General features: G+C 45.1%; 1 protein-coding gene across 1 annotated transcript in view; it reads left to right on the plus strand.

Moving 5' to 3' along the window:
- The first annotated feature begins 298 nt into the window (after positions 1-298).
- LOC138655733 (alcohol dehydrogenase 1-like) overlaps positions 299-22,579 on the plus strand; it is an 89,587-nt gene continuing 67,306 nt past the window's right edge. Inside the window, exons 1-2 of the mRNA XM_069743618.1 lie at positions 299-415; positions 6,487-6,588. Coding sequence (XP_069599719.1) covers positions 398-415; positions 6,487-6,588 — 120 coding nt within the window. The 5' untranslated portion in view covers positions 299-397. The remainder of the gene's footprint in view (positions 416-6,486; positions 6,589-22,579) is intronic.

The raw sequence follows: 22,579 nt of genomic DNA on the forward strand, positions 1-22,579 counted from the left end.
CTCGAAAGCTTGCAATTTGTTACCATCTTTTCAGTTATCCATTAAAAGGTATCAACCACTGAGGACGCTCAATTCTATATAGGTTCCCTTTAAAGATTTAAAATATTTGGGGGCCCAGTTAAAGTTTTCGCATCGGGGCCCATGAGTTTCAAGTTACGCCAGTGCTTACAAATGTTAGTAGAGGATAGTTTATGTGCGTTATAATTATGCTACCACCATTTCTGCACAAATAGAAGAGGACTTTATTCTAGATACCTTACATTCAAGGGAGGAGTACAAGGCACAAAGCCAGGTAAAGGGGGAGGGGAATGGGAGGCGTAAATTGAGACTTAGTGATTGAAAAGAGTTTAGACAATTCATACTGACCTGTGGAAAGGTTTGAGGAAAGAAGTGCAACATGGCTACTGCTGGGAAGGTAAGTATTATATTTATGTTTTCTTAGTGAGTTATGACAACTCTGTCTTGTATGTATATTTTGTTGACACTTTTATGAAAGAGAAAAGAATGTTACAGTGCTTGATGCTTCTCTGAGCACACTATCAGCTGGAAAGGCAGAGTTTCTATGCTGCAAGTCAGCTTAGATTATTATTTATTTATATAGCACCATTAATTCCATGGTGCTGTACAGATTTGCTAATTCTGCTTATTTTTTAAAAAAGACATTACTATGAACAGTTGTGTACACGGATACCTTTGTGGAATAATGAGAACTATTCTAAAATACTCCAATGATGAGTATTTGGTGTATTTTTGATGTTGCAGCAATTCTGTGCCAATTAGGTTACTTGCATTTTTTTTTCTCTTTTTTGATATGCTCTCAAATTTTACTTTAGATGCTAGTCGTGTGCGGATTAAGTGTGTTTCCGCTGTGGAAACAAAATAGGAATGCATGTGTATCTTTTACCTGCACCCTATCTTTAGGCTATGTGCACACATTCAGGATTTCTCGCAGAAAATTCCTAAGAAAAACCTGACATTTTCTGCAAGAAATCCGCATGCGTTTTTGCCGTGGTTTTTTCCGGACATTTCCCCAATGCATTTTGTAGTGGGAAATCCGCAAAAAAACCCGCAAAATTAGGCCATGTGCACACGTTCAGGTTTTTTCGCGCTAAAAACGCTATAAAAACTCATTAAACGCATACATTATACATTCTATCATTTAGAATGCATTCTGCGTGTTTTGTGCACATGGATGCGTTTTTTTTCTGCGAAAAAAACACATTGCGGTAAAAAAATGAGCATGTTCATTATTTTTGCGGATTTTCTGCGTTTTTCTGTAATTCTATGCATTTGGGAAAAAACGCACCAAAAACGCGTCAAAATCGCGGTAAAAATGCATGCGGATTTCTGGCAGAAATGTCCGGTTTTTGTCAGGAAAATTTCTGCAAGAAATCCTGACGTGTGCACATTCCCTTAATGAACATGCTGCGTTTTTTACCGCGATGTGTTTTTTTTTCGCGGAAAAAAAACGCATCATGTGCACAAAACATGCGGAATTCATTCTAAATGATGGGATGCTTATTGTATGCGTTTTTTTTTTTGGGGGGGGGGGGGTGGGGGAAACCGCAAAAAAACTGCGAAAAAACAGCAACATGTGCACACAGCCTAAAAGTCTATGGGGAAAATCCACACATGAAAGGCACATTTACAGCAAGAGGTTGACATTTTGCAGGTTTCAAAAATCGCACTGCAAGTAAGTTTACACTTTTTTTTTTTTTAAATAAAGGTTATGACCGTTTTAGAAATTTTATTCAGTTTTCCGGAATTGTAAGGCATGTCAATTCTCTGTGCATTTTTGCGCTGCGTTTTTCAACATTGACATCACTCAATTCAGTCAAAACGCATGGTAAAAAAAAAAGTTGCAAAAAGTCAAATGTTTTTTCAGCTGTGTTTTTCCTGCCAAGAGCTGCAGAAATTTAACTCCTTGTGTGTACTTTGGCTAAGGGTATGTGCACACGTTGTGGATTCTCTGCGGATCTGCAGCGTTTTTTGAGGTGCAGATCCGCAATTGATTTACAGTACAATTTAAATCAATGAGAAAAAAAATGCTGTGCACACTTTGCGGGAAATCTGCTGCGGAAACGCTGCGGTTTAAAAGAAGTAGCATGTCACTACTTTTTTGTGAATCTGTAGCGTTTTTTGTACCCATTCCATTATAGAAAACCGCAGGGGTAAAAAATGCAGTAAAAACGCACAAACGCTGCGGAACTGCACAAAAAACGTGACAAATCCGCAGGTGCATTTTCTGCCAGGAGAGGCAGAATCCGCACCAGAAATGCCTAATTTGCAACATGTGCACATAGCCTTAGACTCTGCTTTTTGTGCAGTGAAAATACACATCACCAAAAACTCACCATGGTGACTTAGCTTGAAGGAAGTCTTTCAACCCAAAAACTCAATTTAAACTAACACACTTTTATACAGGGGACTTGGCCTATATATAAATCATTCCTTTAGGCCGCCTTCACACGTCTTGGTGACTCCTGTACAGGAAAAACCAGTGCTGGTGAGATCCGTGGTCCATGTTCATGTGCTATATGTATGTACGTGTGTTAAATCCTTTTTCTGCCTGTGTAAATTGTGTAAATGTTCTTGGGGCCATAAGCCAAAGAGGAGGACTTGAAACTGTAAGTGTATTGGATGTCCCTGCATGCTGACTGCTACCCTGAGGTATCTTTGTTGATTCTGAAAGATAGGCAAATGATAGTAAGCATCTCTCAGGTCTATTTTGGTCATGAAATACCCCGGGAATAGGTGCACTGTTTACCGTTGACTCGATTGTCTCCATTCTGAAGTGCTTGGGGACTAAGAACTGATTTAGACCTTTTAGATTTTCATTATCCGCAAAGACTGGTCATTTTTTTTCCTCTCCTTTAGGGCTTGTTTCCACATGCGAGAAACACGTCCGTGTCTCGCATGTGGAAACGAAGTTCTGGCGCCGGCACTTGGGAGCGGAGCGTGCGACTTCATAGGAACACATGGAGCCGCACGCTCTGCTCCGGAGTGCCGGCACCAGTGCTTCGTTTCCACATGCGAGACACGGACGTGTTTCTCGCATGTGGAAACAAGCCCTTAGAAATAGGGGCTGTACAATCTGCTCTCTTCTTCCCTTTTTGGACCCCGAGTCAACACTCTTTTTCTTATTAGAGACACTATCTCCCTTTCTAGGGCCCTTTGATTTGTCCCCAAGCATTGAATGAGAATGTGGCTCAACATTCCACCTACCTGGGCACTGGTGTCATTGTCTTCTTGTTTTTTTTTTTTTTTGGTAACCCAGATAAAAATTTGTCCCCATGTGTGTTTTTCCGTTTACTTCTAGACCCTTTCCATTTTGTGTTCCTTTTGTCTCAGAACTCCCTGAAAATCCTTTCTGGATGTATGAAAATGCCTTTTGAATTTTGGGGCATTGGTTTGTGGGAACCCTTTCTTTTGAGTCCGCAGCTTTATCCAGGATCTCTAGAGATGACCTAAATAGGTACTCACTAGTGATGAGCGAGTATACTCGTTGCTCAGGTTTTCCCGAGCACTCTCGGCTGGTCTCCGAGTATTTATGACTGCTCGGAGATTTAGTTTTCCTTGCTGCAGCTGGATGACTTGTGACTACTAGACAGCTTCATTACATGTGGGGATTCCCTAGCAACCAGGCAACCCCCACATGTACTCAGCCTGGCTAGCAGCCGTAAATCATCCAGCTCCGGCAAGGAAAACTAAATCTCCGAGCAGTCATAAATACTTGGAGACCACCTGAGTGTGCTCGGGAAAACTCGAGCAATGAGTATACTCGCTCATCACTAGTATTCACCCTCAAAGGGTATTCCTGTACATTTTTTTTATTTTTTTTTTTTTTATTTTTTTTTTTAGGGTTATTCTGGCTGAATTTGAGAATGTACAGTTGAACCCTGTGAATTTATCTGTGTCTGCCAGGAAACTTGCCATTTTTGCTATGTTCAGAAGGCTGGCGAGCAGCTTGGGCACTTATTCCTAATCTGTTCTTGCAACTGGCTAAGCTACATGCTTAAAGGGAACCTGTCACCTGAATTTGGCGGGACTGGTTTTGGGTCATATGGGCGGAGTTTTCAGGTGTTTTATTCACCCTTTCCTTACCCGCTGGCTGCATGCTGGCCGAAATATTGGATTGAAGTTCATTCTCTGTCCTCTATAGCAGGGGTCCCCAACTCTAGTCCTCAAGGCCCACCAACATGTCATGTTTTCAAGATTTCCTTAGTCTTGCCCAGGTAATAATTGCATCACCTGTGCAATGCAAAGGAAATCCTGAAAACATGACCTGTTGGTGGGCCTTGAGGACTGGAGTTGGGGACCTCTGCTCTATAGTACACGCCTGCGCAAGGTAAGATTACTTTGCGCAGGTGTGTACTACGGAGGACAGAGAATGAACTTCAATCCAATATTGCAGCCAGCATGCAGCCAGCGGGTAAGGAAAGGGTGAATCAAACACCTGAAAACTCCGCCCATATGACCCAAAACCAGTCCCGCCAAATTCAGGTGACAGGTTCCCTTTAAAGATCTTGCTGTTCTGCTATGTTTGATTTGTAGTTCCTGCCTCCCAGGCTTTCTTAAAGGGAACCTGTCACCTGAATTTGGCAGGACTGGTTTTGGGTCATATGGGCGGAGTTTTCGGGTGTTTGATTCACCCTTTCCTTACCTGCTGGCTGCAATATTGGATTGAAGTTCATTCTCTGTCCTCCGTAGTACACGCCTGCGCAAGGCAAGATTGCACCTTGTGCAGGCGTGTACTATGGAGGACAGAGAATGAACTTCAATCCAATATTGCAGCCAGCGGGTAAGGAAAGGGTGAATCAAACACCCGAAAACTCCGCCCATATGACCCAAAACCAGTCCTGCCAAATTCAGGTGACAGAGTCCCTTTAAGAATGCTTTCTGCTTTAGAAGCCCATCAAACGGCAGCAACTTTTTTAGGGATACCTTGCACACTGCTATGCCTATTTTGGTGCTTTATCCCAGATCTGAGTCCTCCACTTCGGAGAGGTATTTGATCTCCTTCAGGATACAAATCTTCCTATCTGGCTTTTTCAACTCTTTATGCTTAAGCACTTCATAGAATCATAGAATGGTAGAGTTGGAAGGGACCTCCTTGGTCATATGGTCCAACCCCCTGCTCGAAGCAGGATTCACTAAATCATCCCAGACAGATGTCTGTCCATCCTCTGCTTGAAGACTTCTATTGAAGGAGAACTCACCACCTCTCGTTGCAGCTTGTTCCACTCATTGATCACCCTGTCAAAAAGTTTTTTCTAATATCTAATCTGTCTCCTCCCATTCAGTTTCATCCCACTGCTTCTAGTCTTTCCTTATGCAAATGAGAATAAAGATGATCCTTCTACAATGTGACAGCCCTTGAGATATTTGTAGACCGCTATTAAAGGGACTCTGTCACCTGAATTTGGAGGGAACAATTTTCAGCCATAGGGGCGGGGTTTTCAGGTGTTTGATTCACCCTTTCCTTACCCGCTGGCTGCATGCTGGCTGCAATATTGGATTGAAGTTCATTCTCTGTCCTCCATAGTACACGCCTGCGCTAGGCAAGATTGCCTTGTGCAGGCGTGTACTACGGAGGACAGAGAATGAACTTCAATCCAATATTGCAGCCAGCGGGTAAGGAAAGGGTGAATCGAAAACCCCGCCCCTATGGCTGAAAATTGTTCCCTCCAAATTCAGGTGACAGTCCCTTTAAGGGTATGTGCACACATCAGGATTTTTAGCGGTTTTTTTTTTGCGGAATTTTGCTATAAAAACGCTATAATTCCGCATTAAAAACGCTAAAATTATGCATCCTATCATTTAGAATGCATTCCGGATTTTTTGTGCAGATGTAAGCGTTTTTTTCCGCAAATAAAAAACCGCTTACCGCTAAAAATCCGGACATGCTCTATCTTTTTCCGGAATTTTTGCGGATTTCTAAGCCAAAATGACAATCAGGAAAAAAAAAAAAAATCCGCAAAAAACGCGCAATTTCCGCGAGAAATCCGCGCAAAAAAAACGCGGATTTCTGGCAGAAATCTCAGGATTTGGTCAGGAAAAAATCCTGACGTGTGCACGTACCCTTAGTCTTCTCTCAGTCGTCTTTTTTGCAAGCTAAACCTTCCCAAATCCTGTAACCGTTCCTCATAGGACATACAGCTTTTCCGCGCTGTATTTTCCGCAGCATGTGCACTGCGGATTTTGTTTTCCATAGGTTTACATGGTACTATACACCGCATGGAAAACAGCTGCAGATCCGCAGCAAAATCCGCAACGTGTGCACATACCCTTACGCTTGCAGAATGTTAATAGAAGCACTATCTGTTCCAAGTGTAACAAGCACATATTATCTGATTCAAGGACTTTTCTAGGATTTGTGGGAAGAGGGATAAAGTCATGAATACTAATCATTAAATTGGATCTAACAAAGTGACAAATCAAAATGAATAATTTTTTTTTTTTTTTTTTTTCTTCTTTTTCATTCAGGTAATCAAATGTAAAGCAGCCGTGTGCTGGGGACCTAAACAGCCACTCAGCATTGAAGAGATTGAGGTTGCACCACCAAAGGCGCATGAAGTTCGCATAAAGGTGATATATTTAAATAGTTAATAATTTAGCAACAATTTCGTGATACCAGATTTATAGGGATGTGCAGTGGAAAATAAGTGCCACAATTATAGAATTCATCTTTCTTTGATTAACAGCTTTTACTTATCTTCCATAGGCATGAAAACCATAAGTACTTACAAGGCCCAGGCAGTGTTACCAGGGGCGGTCAATCACGGTTGCAGATGGAACTATCTCTGGGCCTGTGCGGGAGGGTGGCCTGCCATTGCCAGTGCTATTTTAGCTGGATGTGTCTGAGGACACACATTCAGCTGAAATGTATTGCGATGCGGAGACTTGCCAGCTCCCTGCTTTGCAATACACGTCGTTAGTAGTGTTGAGCATTCCGATACCGCAAGTATCGGAATTCCGATACCGAGATCCGATACTTTTGTGGTATCGGGTATCGGTATCGGATACATAGAGATGTGTAAAATAAAGAATTAAAATAAAAAATATTGATATATTTACCTCTCCGGCGGCCCCTGGACTCAGCGCGGGTAACCGGCAGGCTTCGTTGTTCAAAATCAGCGCTTTTAGGACCTGAGAATCACGTCCCGGCTTCTGATTGGTCGCGGGCCGCCCATGTGACCGCCACGCGACCAATCACAAGCCGCGACGTCACCGCAAGCTATTAACGCGCTCATTTTTAAAAATGAGCGCGTTAATGGCTTTCAAAGACGTAGCGGCTTGTGATTGGTCGTGGCCACGACCAATCACAAGCCGCTACGTCTTTGAAAGTCATTACCGCGCTCATTTTTAAAAATGAGCGCGTTAATAGCTTGCGGTGACGTCGCGGCTTGTGATTGGTCGCGTGGCGGTCACATGGGCGGCCCGCGACCAATCAGAAGCCGGGACGTGATTCTCAGGTCCTAAAAGCGCTGATTTTGAACAACGAAGCCTGCCGGTTACCCGCGCTGAGTCCAGGGGCCGCCGGAGAGGTAAATATATCAATATTTTTTATTTTAATTCTTTATTTTACACATCCCTATGGATCTTAGGGCCTGAAGGAGAGTTTCCTCTCCTTCAGACCCTGGGAACCATGAGAATACCTTCCGATACTTGATGTCCCATTGACTTGTATTGGTATCGGATATCGGTATCGGCGATATCCGATATTTTTCGGGTATCGGTCGATACTATCCGATACTTTCAAGTATCGGACGGTATCGCTCAACACTAGTCGTTAGCCAATCAGAGTGGGCGTGTCCATCACATGCGATTAAATGGCTGTGAAATCATGTGCCAGGCTGGGCAAGCCAAAGTCAGATGTCTGCCCCTGTGTCAGTTTTAGCAGAGAATGTCATGTCATAGGAGCAGAGGAAGGTAAGGAGAATTATTTTTAATTGTCTTGGAATGGAACGGGGAACATTATTGGAAATTCCTCAGAATAGGGGATATTATTACTGGAAGGAGCCCCCCAGAATGAGAGGAAATATTATTATAGGAAGAAGTCCGGAGTAGTAGACATTATTTTAGGAAGTGGCCCGGGATGGCGGATTTGCAGCACTCCAGGTTACGGATTTCTGCCATGATGTTGCTTTTCCTTCGGGGAAGGTGATGTCCTGCTCAGAGGCAAAGGAGTTCTCTTCACCAGGTAAGGCACACACATGCAACATATTCTGAATCCAGGCCAGGAGGGGGAGCTCAAGACCCGGATTCAGAGGAGCTTCCCTAGGCTTTGTTTCCTGACCTGGAGGAGGAGCGAGTAAGTTGGTCCTGGGAGACCAGACAGAGCAGACGTCTAGGAGAGGCCTGGCAGCCATGAGGGAGCTGCAGCCTCTGGGAAGGAGTAACCAGTTGGGCTGCATGTGGAGCAGCCAAAAGGGAAGGAGCACAGGAGAGAGACAGAGCTCAGAGGGGAACTGTGGCAGGGCACCCTCAGAGTTAAAGCGCAGAATCTGGGAGCTCGTGGCTTTCGTGGACTCTAGGACACAGAGCAGAACTGGAGGGCATAATGCTATACACCACCTGCCCACATCACGCCTGAGACGCAGCAGCACTGGAGGAGCCTGGGGCATCTGAGAGTCCCTGTAAAAGGGCTCCAGCTGCCTGTTGTGAAGGTACCTGTCCCAGGACAGGGGGAAACTGGAGGACCTTGTAGGAAGTTGAAAGCAGCAAGGACCTCACGTAGAAAGGCGCAAGTAGGAAAGGCTCATGGACCTCTACTGGTACAGGAGAACTCTCACTTGCCTCTGAGCCGGCCGGACCACCATCAGCCATGCTTGGAACCCTTGACTGTGGCTTGTCACCCACAAGTAAACCAGGTAAAGACTTACAACCTGTCTCCTGCATTTATTCACCGGCCTTACCATCTACGCCACACACCATATGATCCCTGGAGACCCCGCTTCACCTGTGGGAGTGTAACATCTGGGCTGCCGCAACAGCCCCCAGGGGACCCCATTAATGCAGCGTCGGTCCCCCTTATTGACTGAACTCCACAGGTGGCATCACTACAAGCTTTGAACATTTTAACCCCTTTAAACGTTGATGCCCAGGGCCAGGGACCGGGTTGCAGCCACCATGACATCCTCCTTTGTGACCGGACCCGGTACTGAGTAACCCACTGCCCTGTGGTCACGTCAGATTTCCTTCATATGCTTGGCAAATACATATGCCTTTATAGGATATATAAAGCTGTAAAGGCCCATACATCTGACCATCATGCAGATGTGGGCCCAGACATTTTGGCCGGGTTGATGCATTGCATAAATACTGAGTTTTATGCTAGTGTCTGCATTTTTCGGATTATATGATGCTCTTTTTTTCTCAAAATTTTTTTGGTGGAAAATGTGAGTGTCTTATAACTCACTGGTGCGTTCAAGATGTTAATCTGCACATGCGCGACCTCTGGCCGCCATGTTCCCATAGTCCGCCTTAATGAAAAGGTGGGAAGTTCGGCGACTCAGACAACATTTTCTGAAAGAAGATGGAAACGGAGACAAAGATGTTGAAGTGTACATTCGTTTATTGCAATTTTTGTGGGACCACTGTCTGGGGGCTCTGAAGATGTCATAGCTAAGCAAGCCCCAGACTCCCACAGCAAGACCCCTCAAACAGAACCAGATTGGGTAGCCCGGGGAACGCAATGTGCTACCTCCAGTTTAACCCCGGACAAGTGGAAGCTGACTTGGCGGGCTGGCAGGAACCGCAGATGATGAAGAGCTTGGCAGAGGATTAGCAGCTGAAGCAGGCAGCAGCTGGCACGGACCAGTGCAGGTGGTATTGGCGTGGTCCAAGAAGACAGTGAAAGGCATAGCAGAGACACTGAGGAGACAAACTGGAATTGGTGGAATGCAAACAGAGCATGGGCACACTGGTACAGGGAGCCTGGAACTAGCAACAGGAAGCACTTGTTGCTCAGTCACCTCACTTAGGACAGAGGTGCCTGAAATAGTACGCGTCACTCGGCCATTGGTTGAAACCCTTTTTAGAAAGTGGTGTGCTGTCTCTTAAGAGACCGGGAGCGCACCCTCAGAGCTGTGCCTGAAGCCCTATTGGCTGCGCGCAGGGACCTGGAAGCCACAGCAGAGGAGGGAAGCGTGGGAGTCAAGACTGAGACTTTGGGGGATAGGCGTCTTTTAGGGACCGTGCAGCAGGGCCAGTCCTGAGGTATCTGAGTGGGGAGCGGACAGTAGCGTAGCTACCAGGGGGGCAGAGGGTGTGGTCGCCCCGGGCCCACTGCTTGCAGGGGCCCCCCTGGAGCTACTCCCAATGCTAACTATATTGGTGTGCACAGCACGCCGATGTAAGCTGCACTGTAGTGCAGAGAGACATGATCTCCCTGCACTACAGCTGTCTGTCTGTTCTATAGAGCGGGACGCTGATTGCTGGCCGGAAGTGTACCTCTGCTGCAGGGGTCAAACTGCAGACACGCCCACATTGCACGCTGTGTCTGAAGGAGAGACCTCACAGTGCAGGACTCTGGCGCTGTAAGTAGGAGCTCAGGCTTCTGCCTGCACCCGGACGGATGGGGTGGTCTGTGCAGTGAGGAGGGGGTGGGAAGCTGATCACCTTCTGACAAGTCCTGGATGATGTATTATCTTGTGTTTGGGGTCTTTCTATCTGAAGCACAGTAGTTTTATAGTGGCTAGTTGAACTAAACAGATTGGTATCTGTCAATTGAAATCACTGGAGCATCACCCTATGTTAAAGACTTCAATGCAGCCGCCATAAATCTCTTTTTGCCCCAGATAGACTGACATGAGTAGTCAATATCATGCCCTGCACTGACAGATGTGACCCCGGCTGCAGGGCAGCACAGATTACAATATGTCCCTTTCCATATATATATATATATATATATATATATATATATATATATATATACTGTGTATAGATAACTGTAAAAATGTATAGCTGCAAAAAAATGAAAACGGAACACCATTGACAAAATTTAAAAAAAGTGTTGTAATAGCCTATTGGGGCTCAGCGACATTTTGGTTCTACTGAGATCCTTTTTGGAGCTAATGCGAGGGCCATTATACAGTACAGTTTAAAGGCTACTGTGGGGGCCATCATAAAGTATCAGGGCCTATATAAAGTGAGGTAGTTACTGAGGGGGCTGTCATAAACTGGGGTCTATATACAGTGTGGGAGCTACTGTGAGGGCACAAAAGAGACCTTCTATGTATAGGGCACAGTGGTGGCATTAGTATGAGGCAGAAAGAGGATCCCAGCGCTTGTACCACACAGCAGGTGCAGTAATAGGGACACATACGGCAGCAGAGGCTCAGTATTGGGGTATCGGGAGCAGTAATAGGGACACATACGGCAGAGGCTCAGTATTGGGGTATCAGGTGCGGTAATAGGGACACATACGGCAGCAGCGGCTCAGTATTGGGGTATCAGGACAGGTGCAGTAATAGGGACACATACAGCAGCAGCGGCTCAGTATTGGGGTATCAGGGGCAGTAATAGGGACACATACGGCAGCAGCGGCTCAGTATTGGGGTGACAGCACGTCGAGGCATTTGTACAGGTTGGGAATAGATGGAGATGGTGCTGGAAATGTGAGAAGTCAGATGTCTGTTCTAATCTGTGCATATAAGTACTGGCTGGAGAAGTTGTCATGTCGGTCTGAGTAAGATGTCAAAGTGAACGACTATCAGAAAAAACGTCACCTGTAAGTTATTATCTGTAACTGTATTGTAAACTCTTGTACATTCTGCAGCACTGGTATGTACCAGTATATGGTCACCATGTGGTGGTAATATCAGTTTTGGCCATTGCATAGAGATTTTTGTCAGTTACAGCTCTGTCATCTGCTGATCTTCCCCAATACCCAGGTATTGTAATCAGGGTTACCGGTTAGGGGCCGACTCAGATTTTTCGCCCCCCCTGAGCTGAACCCTTAGCTACGCCTCTGGGAGCGGGGCAGGCACAGGAAGCACAGCGGGGCAGCTACGGGAAAGGAGGACCAGATCTCTGCAGGAGTGCCGGTGCTATAGTGCGTCTTATGGTCAAGTGCATCTTATTGTCAGTTTTTTCTTTTTTTAATTTTTCTTACAGAAAAGCTTTAATTCTGCAATTTTGCACTTAAAAAAATATTTTTTTTTCTCCCTAGGCTTCACAAAGAACCGTCTAGAGAAAAAAAAAAAGCATCAAAACCGCACAGTACTGCAGCATCTTTAGATGCAGTTTTCATGAAACTTTACTTAAAGACAGTTAAACGTAGAAGAAAAAAACGCAGCATTTTTGCTACATGTGAACATGGTGTAAATGTCCAAGCAAAACTTTCATGAAAACTTCTGTGCTGCTGTACTGTGTGGTATTGGTGCATTTTTTTTCTGCATTAAAAATACAATAAAAAAAACACGCAGTTTAAAGTGCAGAATCAAAGCTTTTCTATACTAGTAAAAAAAATCTTCAAAACGCTGCTTCACATTTGATGCACCAAAAATGCATCAAATATGGGGGGAAAAACATAGAAAATACACAATCCGAGTTTTTGGGGCGTGTGATGCAAACATCTGAAGGAAAAAAACAACAACAAATCTCTGCGATTTGTGAGCATGACCTGAGGGTTGCATTTTAATTACATTCTCATTGGTCTAATGGAGAAAAAAAAACTCACTTTTTATTTTTTTGCCTTTTACCGAATGCCATAAATGTACGGATTGTGTCCTTCTAAATAATGCCATGCATTAGCCTACACTAACACAACGAGTATTTTGCCAGCTTTCGATGCTGCAGCATTTTTCTATCTATTAGGTTACCAGCTTCTTTTATTGAGTTTGACACTATACTTTTTGCTTTTTCGGTAAAACATGTTGTAAACAAAGCTGCTTTGTGTTTTATATTTCCTGGTATTTGGCTTCAACAAAACTTTGTTGCTACAGTCTTAAGCAAATTACATATATTCTTTAGTTTGCTTCCTTTACCTATGGATCTTCCGCATCTACTGCAATTGTATCCAGAAAATATGCACATAAAACTCTGCTTTACTTGCGAGAAGTTGGTAAGCACTGCAGGTCAATTTAAAAAAACAAAACAAAATAAAACACAGTGGGCATACAATTGTAAAATAATCAATCTGTTTACTACTGCTGTTATGTATATGATAGTGTACTGCATGGACATTGAGAAAATTGTTGCCTGCAGTACTAACCACTGGCCACAAGAGGTCACAGTCTTCCTTTCAGATCCTTATACAGACTCTAATTTTGAATTTATGTATAGGAGACATTTTAAGATATAATGTGAGGAAACACCAAAATGAATGCTTTGACAGAAACTTATGCCATGGTAAATAGATCTTTATAGATTTTATTTTGACAAGCACCAGATGGGCCTCAGTCAGGAGGAAGTGCCCAACAGGAAGTGGGTGTATGGCCATCTTGATAGAGGAAAGTGAGCGCTGCAAGAGAGGACGTGTGGATCCTCATTCAGTGGCATTTTTGGAGGCCATGTGACCTGGTAAAATGGAAACCACTCCAGTAACAGAGGACATCATCCTGATCCAGTTTCTCTGGCCCGGGAGCCAGTATCGGTGACACATCTAGAGGGCTCTCCCACAAGTCAGAGGTGGTATCGTGCATTGGGTGGGGAATCGCTACTTTCCTCACATACAGATCTATGGGTGCGAGTGACACATCGCTCTGTACTCTGACCTGATATCACACGGTTGCAGTGCAATTCACGTCGATGCCGGCAGCAGAGGAGATGGAGAAGTTACTCTCTCCATCTCCTCCACAGCTGGGCTCCGATCCGGTCCTCTCTCACATGACCGGGGCACAGAGCACTGACATTTGGCTCCCGCTCACAGCAGAGCAGGAGCTGAGGGTCATTGGCATATCTCATAGGATGCTATGCCCTAGTGTGAGTCCACGGAGTTGTGCAGCACTTTGGTCCTAGCCAGTATTGACTGGATGTATCTGAAGCTATATGTGATCTTTCTATTGTTACTGCATTGAGAAAGCGTTTATCCAAGTTCATTAGTAAAACGTTACTCTGGAAAGCTTGGTGTGTGGCCGTTTTCATTGTACAGTTTCGCTTTCTATAAGGGCCCCTCTCCACTTGTGTGAGAAAAAAGCGGTCCGATTTACGGACCGAAAAAACGGATGTAACGTGTGCGATTGTCATGCGAGTGTAATGCGATTTTTTTTTTTTTTTTTTTTTTTTTTTTTTTTTTTTTTTTCTCTCTCTCTCAGCCGACACAGATTTTTCTCAGTCCGATTTCGGCTGGGAAAAAAATCGCAAATGGAATGTCACCTATTGAAAAACATTGGTCCGAGTGCAATCCGATTTGTTTTTTTTTTTTTCTCTCTCTCAGCCGACACAGATTTTTCTCAGTCCGATTTCGGCTGGGAAAAAAATCGCAAATGGAATGTCACCTATTGAAAAACATTGGTCCGAGTGCAATCCGATTTGTTTTTTTTTTTTTTTTTTTTTTTTTTCTCTCTCTCAGCCGACACAGATTTTTCTCAGTCCGATTTCGGCTGGGAAAAAAATCGCAAATGGAATGTCACCTATTGAAAAACATTGGTCCGAGTGCAATCCGATTTGTTTTTTTTTTTTTTTTTTTTTTTTTTTTTTCTCCATATCAAATTCGTCATATGAATTTAACCTTACAGTTCCAACGGTTCATAGAAATCTCTTGACCCAAGTACTTGCTATTTTCTTTTCCTTTTTTTGCACTGTGGAAATTGACTTGACATATATTGTGACTCCACAATATATGAATTTCTCTTGCAGTTAATATTAGCTTTGTCAGTTTTTCCTATAGACTTGAATGAGTTGCAGAAAGTCATGCATATGTTTTATTTCCTAATCTGCACCTGATTTTATCAAATTGGGCAACAAGAAGTTTCCAAAACAAAGCACTCTTACTTAAACATGACCTATCAAAAAAAAAAAGTGATAAAAGCGCGCTAAAAAATTGTGAGTTAAACCAAGTAACCTAATTTACCTAATGGATGCTGAAAATCTGTCACGTCGAAAACCAAATACTCATCGTAGGAACTTGGCCTAATCCATATGCCTGATTCAATACTAACCTCCTATTGTAGCCGAAGGGCTATTTAACCCCTGTTTGGTGCAGTCTTCGTCGATGAGCCCGCACCTTATCCGACACATGATGGCTGATCTGATCAGCTGTCGTGCCCCCGACAGCCGTGGGTGGAATAGTGATCTACCCGCGACTGTTAACATGTTAACAACAACAACATGCTGACAACGTAATTTAACATGGGCAGCCATGAGAGATTAAAATTCGCACACAGTGTATATTCTGCTGTACTGCTAGTGTGTCGTATATATCAGGCAGCCACTTTCTGCCACGTTCATAGTTTACTGCTATACCACTGGGCCAGAGTTGTTCTGTGTCTCCCCCCCCCCCCCCCCCAAAAAAAAAAAAAAATGAGGAAGTCTGGTGGAAGAGGCCATGGGCGGGTGTTGTCAGCTGGTACTGATGGTGGTGCTGCATCTGGTGGTAGTGGCAAAAGCACCGTAGCACCTAAGGCTGGAGGTGTTGAGCCTGCGTCATCGTCTGGCTACACAAGGCCTCGAAGGCTCCCTTACCTGGGAGTAGGAAAACTGCTTTTAAAGCCGGAGCAGCAGGAAAAAGTTTTGGCTTTCCTTGCTGACTCAGCCTCTAGCTCTTTGGCCTCCTCTTCCCAAAGTTCAAAATGTCACAGCAGCCAGTCGTCAGTGGATGCTCCCAGTCAGGAACAAGACGTTTCCTTGTGTCCTTCTCCCAAACCAAAAGTGAAGGATGCGTCAGGCGACACAACAGGTTACTCCATGGAGCTCTTTACACATACTGTGCCTGGGTTAGAAAGGGAAATTGTACCCTGCCCATTACAAGAAGAATCGGACATGGAGTGCACTGATGCACAGCCACAGCTAGATTATGATGCTGTTCCATCGAGTCAGATCACTACATTGCCCTCGCAGTTTGCTGAGCCAGAATCTGACCCTGATGAGACTATAGTGCCCTGTCCCGAACGCTATAGCACCTTACACGGTGACACTGAGGAAGGTGCACATGACATTGTGGAGGAGGAGGTGATAGATGACCCAGTTGTTGACCCAGATTGGCAGCTATTGGGGGAAGAGGGTGGTGCTGCCACTAGCTCAGAAGCGGAGGAGGGTTATCCACAGCAGCACCAATCTACATCGCAACAGCTGTCATCTGGCAGGTGCGTATCAGGCAAAAAACGTTTGACAAAACCAGTTTTAGGACAGCGTGGCCATCCTGTGAAAGTTGCACAGCGTGCAATGCCTGAAAAGGAATTCCATAGTAGGAAGAGTGGAGTGTGGCATTTTTTGACCAAGATCCCAATGATCAGTCAAGTGATCTGTAAAAAATGCTCAAAGACCTTTAGCAGAGGGAAGATTCTTAACAATTTAAATACAACGTGAATGCATAGACATTTAAACAGCATGCACTTGCAAGCCTGGACTAACTACCTAACGTCCCGTACCGTTGGTGCAGCAGGTCTGAAGGAAGGTAGTCAGCACTGCAACATTGCTTCCCTCACTGTAAGCCCACCGGTTAGGACACCAGCAGCAAATCTGGAGGGATCGTCGCTAGGCCAAAGCAGTCAGGGAGTCAGAAGGTTATTGGTAGGAAGCACTGTATGTAGGCCAACATCACCAACTCACTCTCAATCTGCCATGTCCACAACCACCACCACCGCTAGTTCCACCATAGGCAGCTCTCCAGTCCAGCTCACCCTACAAGAGACTCTTGTTAGGAAACGAAAGTACTCATCCTGTCATCTGCGTACAAAGGGTTTGAACGCCCACATTGCCAGACTTATCTCGTTAGAGATGATGCCCTACCGGTTGGTTGAAAGCGAAGCTTTCAAAGCCCTGATGGCCTATGCAGTACCACGCTATGACCTACCCAGTCGCCACTTCTTTGCGAGAAAGCCATCCCAGCCCTCCATCAGCATGTCAAAGACTGCATTGTCTATGCACTGAGGCAGTCTGTCAGTGGGAAGGTGCACCTCACAACAGATGCATGGACCAGTAGGCATGGCCAGGGACGTTACGTGTCCATCACGGCGCACTGGGTTAATGTCGTGGATGCAGGGTCCACAGGGGACAGCAATAGTGGGACAGTTCTGCCTAGCCCACGATCTAGGAAACAGTTGGCTGTAGACGTCTCCTCCGTCTCCTCATCATCAATCATCACTATTCATCATTCATCATTCATCATCAATCTGTTCTGGCAGAATATGCATTACAGGAGCTCGCTTGCCCTGCTGCCAGTGTGCTTTCAGAAAGAGTCTTCAGTGCTGCTGGTTCAATACTGACCGAAAAAAGGACACGTCTGGCTACCCAAAATGTAGATGATCTAACCTTCATTAAAATGAACCAATCATGGATTGCCAATTCTTTTGCCCCACCTTCCCCTGCTGACACGTAGCTTGGGTGATAAATGACTCGCTTTTGCCCTCCTCTTACTGACTTTGCCAATTCCTCCATTTGAAGCTGCTGAATGTCCACCATAGGCCATTTTCATACCTCCCTAAATGGGCTGACTCCCCCCACAGGACCGTGGTCACCACTTGGCGCAAGCACCCGTGCAAGTGCCGTTTGCCTGGACAGGTGGGTGCGCCCACTCTACCTCTACTAAACAAAGCTGAGTTTGAATCTACAGGCTTTCGGCCTATATCAACAATATGAAATTGCATTTGGCCTGGTTCTTGGTTTGGGCCTAGTGACGTCTGCTGCTGCCTCTTGGTTTCCTCAAAGAAACAAAGCTGAGTTTCAATCTACAGGCTTTCGGCCTGTATTTAGAATTTGAAACTGTATTTGCCCTACTAGTTTGGTTGGGCCCTACTAATAGTGTCTGCTGCTGCTTGTTGTTGTCCTCCACTGAACAAAGCAATGCTGCCTGTTTACTCCTGTTACCAAATTTTTTTTTTTTTTCTGCTTTTAGCCTCCTTTTTTATTTTGGGCCTATATCTGTGTTTCCTCCTCATCCTGCCTATTACCCAGCCACTGCTTGATGGGTCTGCTGGTACATTGACCCAGACCACTACATTCCCCTTGCACTCTACACAGCCAGAATCTGACCCTGCTGAAAGTCAGGTTCCCCATCCCGCATACTATACCACCTTACACGGGGACAAAGAGGAAGGTGCAGATGAAAGTGCAGGTTCCTTCATCAGGTGGGGGGGGCATACTCATTGGCGACATCACTGTCACAGGGCCCGTCATAGTACGCAAAAGTGTCACTGCCGGAGGGAGGCGCCCCCGCCGTCAAACACAACGCCGTACTTTGAGGGGCCCTGTGTCAGTGCCAATTCGAACGAGTGGGCCCCCCTGCTTGCTCTGGATCACAGCACTTGCAAAGTTTAAATACTTACCTCTCCCTGCTCCACCGCCGTGACGTATTCCACATTTCCTGGGCCCAAGAAAAAATTGAGCCAGCTCCACACCCCCCCCCCCACCCCCCACAACTTTAACCAAATGACCCCCAATTTTCAATACCTAACTATTATTATAAGGTTAATTAAGATTGACAAGCTTAAGTAACAAGAATTGATGATTTTGACATTAAAATGGGCTCTGTAGGTGTTTTTCTGTCCTCCACTCACTGCCGACTTTTATTCCCCATTGACTTGCATTGGGTTTCGTGTTTCAGTCGGCCCCCCGACTTTTCGCTCAACCCTAGTTGTCACTGCTGGATTACTATGAGCGCCGCCCAGTGGTGAGTGTTCATAGCAAGTGAGAAATTCTGTTACATACAGGCGATCTGATCATTGCCTGCATGTAGCAGAGCCAATCGGGTTATGGCAGCTTCTAGTCTCCGATGGAGACTATTGAAATAAATAAAAAAATGGGCAACACGTGGATTTAATCTGCGCTGCTGAATGATTTAAAGGTCCAGTTATGTAGCTATTAAATCCACGATTTAATGGCTACATATCTGGACCTTCAGCGCAGATTAAATCCACATTTTACCCATATTTTTTTTTTTTTTTTTTAAATCTCTGGTTGGTCACGTGTGGTCTGGTGGATCTGTTGTAGCAGGATATATCTGAGACTGTCTTTCAGCTAAAATTGAGTAGGATCTGATCACTCTAATCAATTGTATCCCGGATAAGACCCTATTGTGCTCTTTTCTTCAGCAGCATTTAATGGAGACTATTTAATGGAGACTATTCAGGGTACGTGCACACTTAGATGGAACCTCTGTGGATTTTTCCGCACCAGTTTTGAGAAATTTGCAAGTAAAAAGCACTGCGTTTTACCTGCGGATTTTATGCAGTTTTAGTGCGGATTCCTATTATGGAGCAGGTGTAAACCACTGCAGAATCTGCATAATTTACATGCTGCGGAATAAACCGCTGGGTTTCTGCTCGTTTTTTTTTTTTTCCACAGCATGTGCACTGCGGATTTTGTTTTCCATAGGTTTACATGGTACTGTAAACTCAGGGAAACAGGCTGCGAATCCGCAGCTTCAAAAAAAGCTGCGGATCCGCTGCAAAATCCGCAATGTGTGCATATACCCTAAAGTATGTCAAAAGTTTAAAAAAAAAATTTTGGGGGGGGGGGGGGGTTTTCCTTATTTTTTTTAAAAAAAAAGTTAAAATTGCTCCCCTTTCAGCCTATTCAAAATAAAACAATAAAGAAAAATCAAATATACACATTTGGTATCGCCGCGTTTAGAATTGCCAGATCAATATTAAAAAAAAATAAAAATAAAATAATAATAATTCAATCAGTAAATGGCATAGCGAGGAAAAAAAATCAAAACACCAGAATTACTTTTTTTTTTTTTTTTGTCACTGCAACATTGCAATAACGGGCGATCAAAAAGTCTTATACATACCAAAATGGTATCAATAAAAACGTCAGATCGGTGTGCAAAAAAATAAGCCCTCACCCAACCCCAGATCCTGAAAAATGGAGACGCTATGGGTCTTGGAATGTGGCAAATTTTTGAAATTTTTATTTATTTTTTTCAACACAGATAATTAAAAAAAAAAAAAGTGAGCAAAAAAATGGAAATGCAAAAACGGAAATAACCCTGGTCCTTAATTGCAAGGAGAAACTATAAACCTGGAAATCTTTCAGCAATCAGGGCTGGCATTGGGGCACAGCAGACTAGGCAGCTGCCTAGGGCCCCCACTCCCTTGGGGGGGAGCCAGCATCTACAGCAGAAGTTTCACTGATAATGCTATTATCATTGAAGCTTCTGATGTAAAGATTGGTTGAGGACCTGTGGTTACATCACGATCCTGTGGCCTGCCATGTGACCATGATGTTAACACAGGTCATGTACTCTAGGAATGTCACAGGAGCACCAGCCACTGAACATCACCCCATCAGAGTGATAGAAGCGCTCATTGGCCACTGCTTCTGCACTCCTGCACGGCACCTCTGAGGGGAAGGGAGAGAGAGACCCAGCACCTACAAACCTGAACTGTGAGGTTAGTACAGCACGCTGTGTGTGCTGCTCCTGGTGAAATTTGCTCCTGTCCTTCTGTCAGCAACTCCTGCTCTTGTTGGCAGTCTCGGCAGAGGAGAGGGCAGGGTGTTGGGAGCAGGAGAAGTTGCAGCTCAGTGTGGAACATCTCAATCAATCCAGCATAAGGCCGGTTTCACACGTCAGTGGCTCCAGTATGTGAGGTGACAGTTTCCTCACGTACCGGAGCCACTGACACACGTAGACACATTGAAATCAATGCATCTGTGCAGATGTCATTGATTTTTGATGTTGTCCGTGTGCCGTGCAGGAGACAGCGCTACATTAAGCGCTGTCCCCCCCACTGGTGCTGAAGCTTCCATTCATATCTTCTCTACAGCAGCGTTTGCTGTAGAGAAGATATGAATAATCGTGTATAAAATCAAGATCCAGGTCATCACACCCCCCCCACACACACACACACACTGTGATTAAAATACTCACTACTCACCCGGCTCCCTCGCAGCGTCCTGTCCTGGGCGCACCTTCTATTGTGTGAGCGGTCACGTGGGGCCGCTCATTTACAGTAAAGAATATGCGGCTCCACCCCTATGGGAGGTGGAGCCGCATGTTCTTGACTGTAATCGGCGGCACCATGTGACCGCTCATACAGTAGAAGGTGCGGCCAGGACAGAACGCTACGAGGGAGTCGGGTGAGTATTTTAATCACAGCGGGGGGGGGGGGGGGGCGATGACCTGGATCTTGATTTCATACACGATTATTCATATAAAATAAATTCATATCTTCTCTACAGCAAACGCTGCTGCAGGGAAGATATATGAATGGGGCTTCAGCACCAAATGCGGGGGACAGCGCTAAACTTTAGCGCTGTCTCCGGCACGGTGCTTGTGGTACCCAGTGGGCACACGGGCGGCACACGTGTGCCACACTGATGTGCCACAGAAACGCACCAGCACATGGATAATTCCAGTACCGATTTTTCCGGTACCGGAATTATCTGGACGTGTGAGACTGGCCTAAAGCGGTGTGTATCTGCTGTGTGCAGCGTGTGTGTCCGAGGCTTGTGTGTATCTGAGGTGTGTGCTGTCTATGAGCTATGTGTTTATATGAATCGCATGTATCAAATGAGCATTTGTTGTGACGTGTGTGTTGAAAATTTTTAAATAACGGCCCTACAGACAAGAGTTCATGCATAATATAAACATCTTGGAAATCGTCCAGCGAACGAGCAAAATGCTGCTCATTGATCAGATGATTGGATTGTTTATGGCAGAACATAAATCCTTGTTCTCGGCAGCACATCACTGGTGTAAGCTGCAGATATGCTGCTGAGCAGGGCCATGGAGTCTGCAAGTGCGGTGCCCCAGGGCCCTGGTCGTCGCAGTGGTATTGCTTTCCTACTGAGAAGAGTGATGATTCGTTTGGAGGCAAAGAAGGAACTGCATCAAGGTATCGCAAAACATGCAACACATTTCACACTCCAGACCACCAGGGGGAGCTTCTGCTCCTATTTAATATGCATGCATGCATACATACATACATACATACATACATACATACATACATACATACATACATACATACATACATACGCACACACATAGTCTGTAGGGAAAGTTAGTCAGATCCAGACAGAAGTTAGTTGCTGGCTGAGCTCAGTTAGTTCCAGAGTCTGAGGAGGATAGAAGGTTAACGGAGCTGTGCATGCCCTCAGAGCTGCAGCTCCCAGAAAGCCATTGGAAGGCATAATTGAATTACAGCGAGCATGAAGGAAGTCGAAGCAAAGGAGAGGATATCAGAAAGGGACCAGCGCTGAACAGGCTGCCTCCTTCTGAGGCGCAGAATCCCGGTAGCTGGAACACAGAGGGAGTAAGGACCTCTACGCCTTCTTTTAGAGACTGCAGGACAGCTAATTGAAGGTTACCTGTCCGCACCTACACCCAGGAGGCACGGTGACACCCACAGAGCTGGGTTATCTAAGAGACCCTATAAACAGGCTCAAGTCACCAGTCATACAGGTTTTGTCCTATCCTATATGGGGGACCGAGAGAGCGAAACATCACATGTGAGACCCTGATGTG

Source organism: Ranitomeya imitator, chromosome 1, assembly GCF_032444005.1.
Source record: "Ranitomeya imitator isolate aRanImi1 chromosome 1, aRanImi1.pri, whole genome shotgun sequence".
In the NCBI taxonomy this organism is placed as follows: domain Eukaryota; kingdom Metazoa; phylum Chordata; class Amphibia; order Anura; family Dendrobatidae; genus Ranitomeya; species Ranitomeya imitator.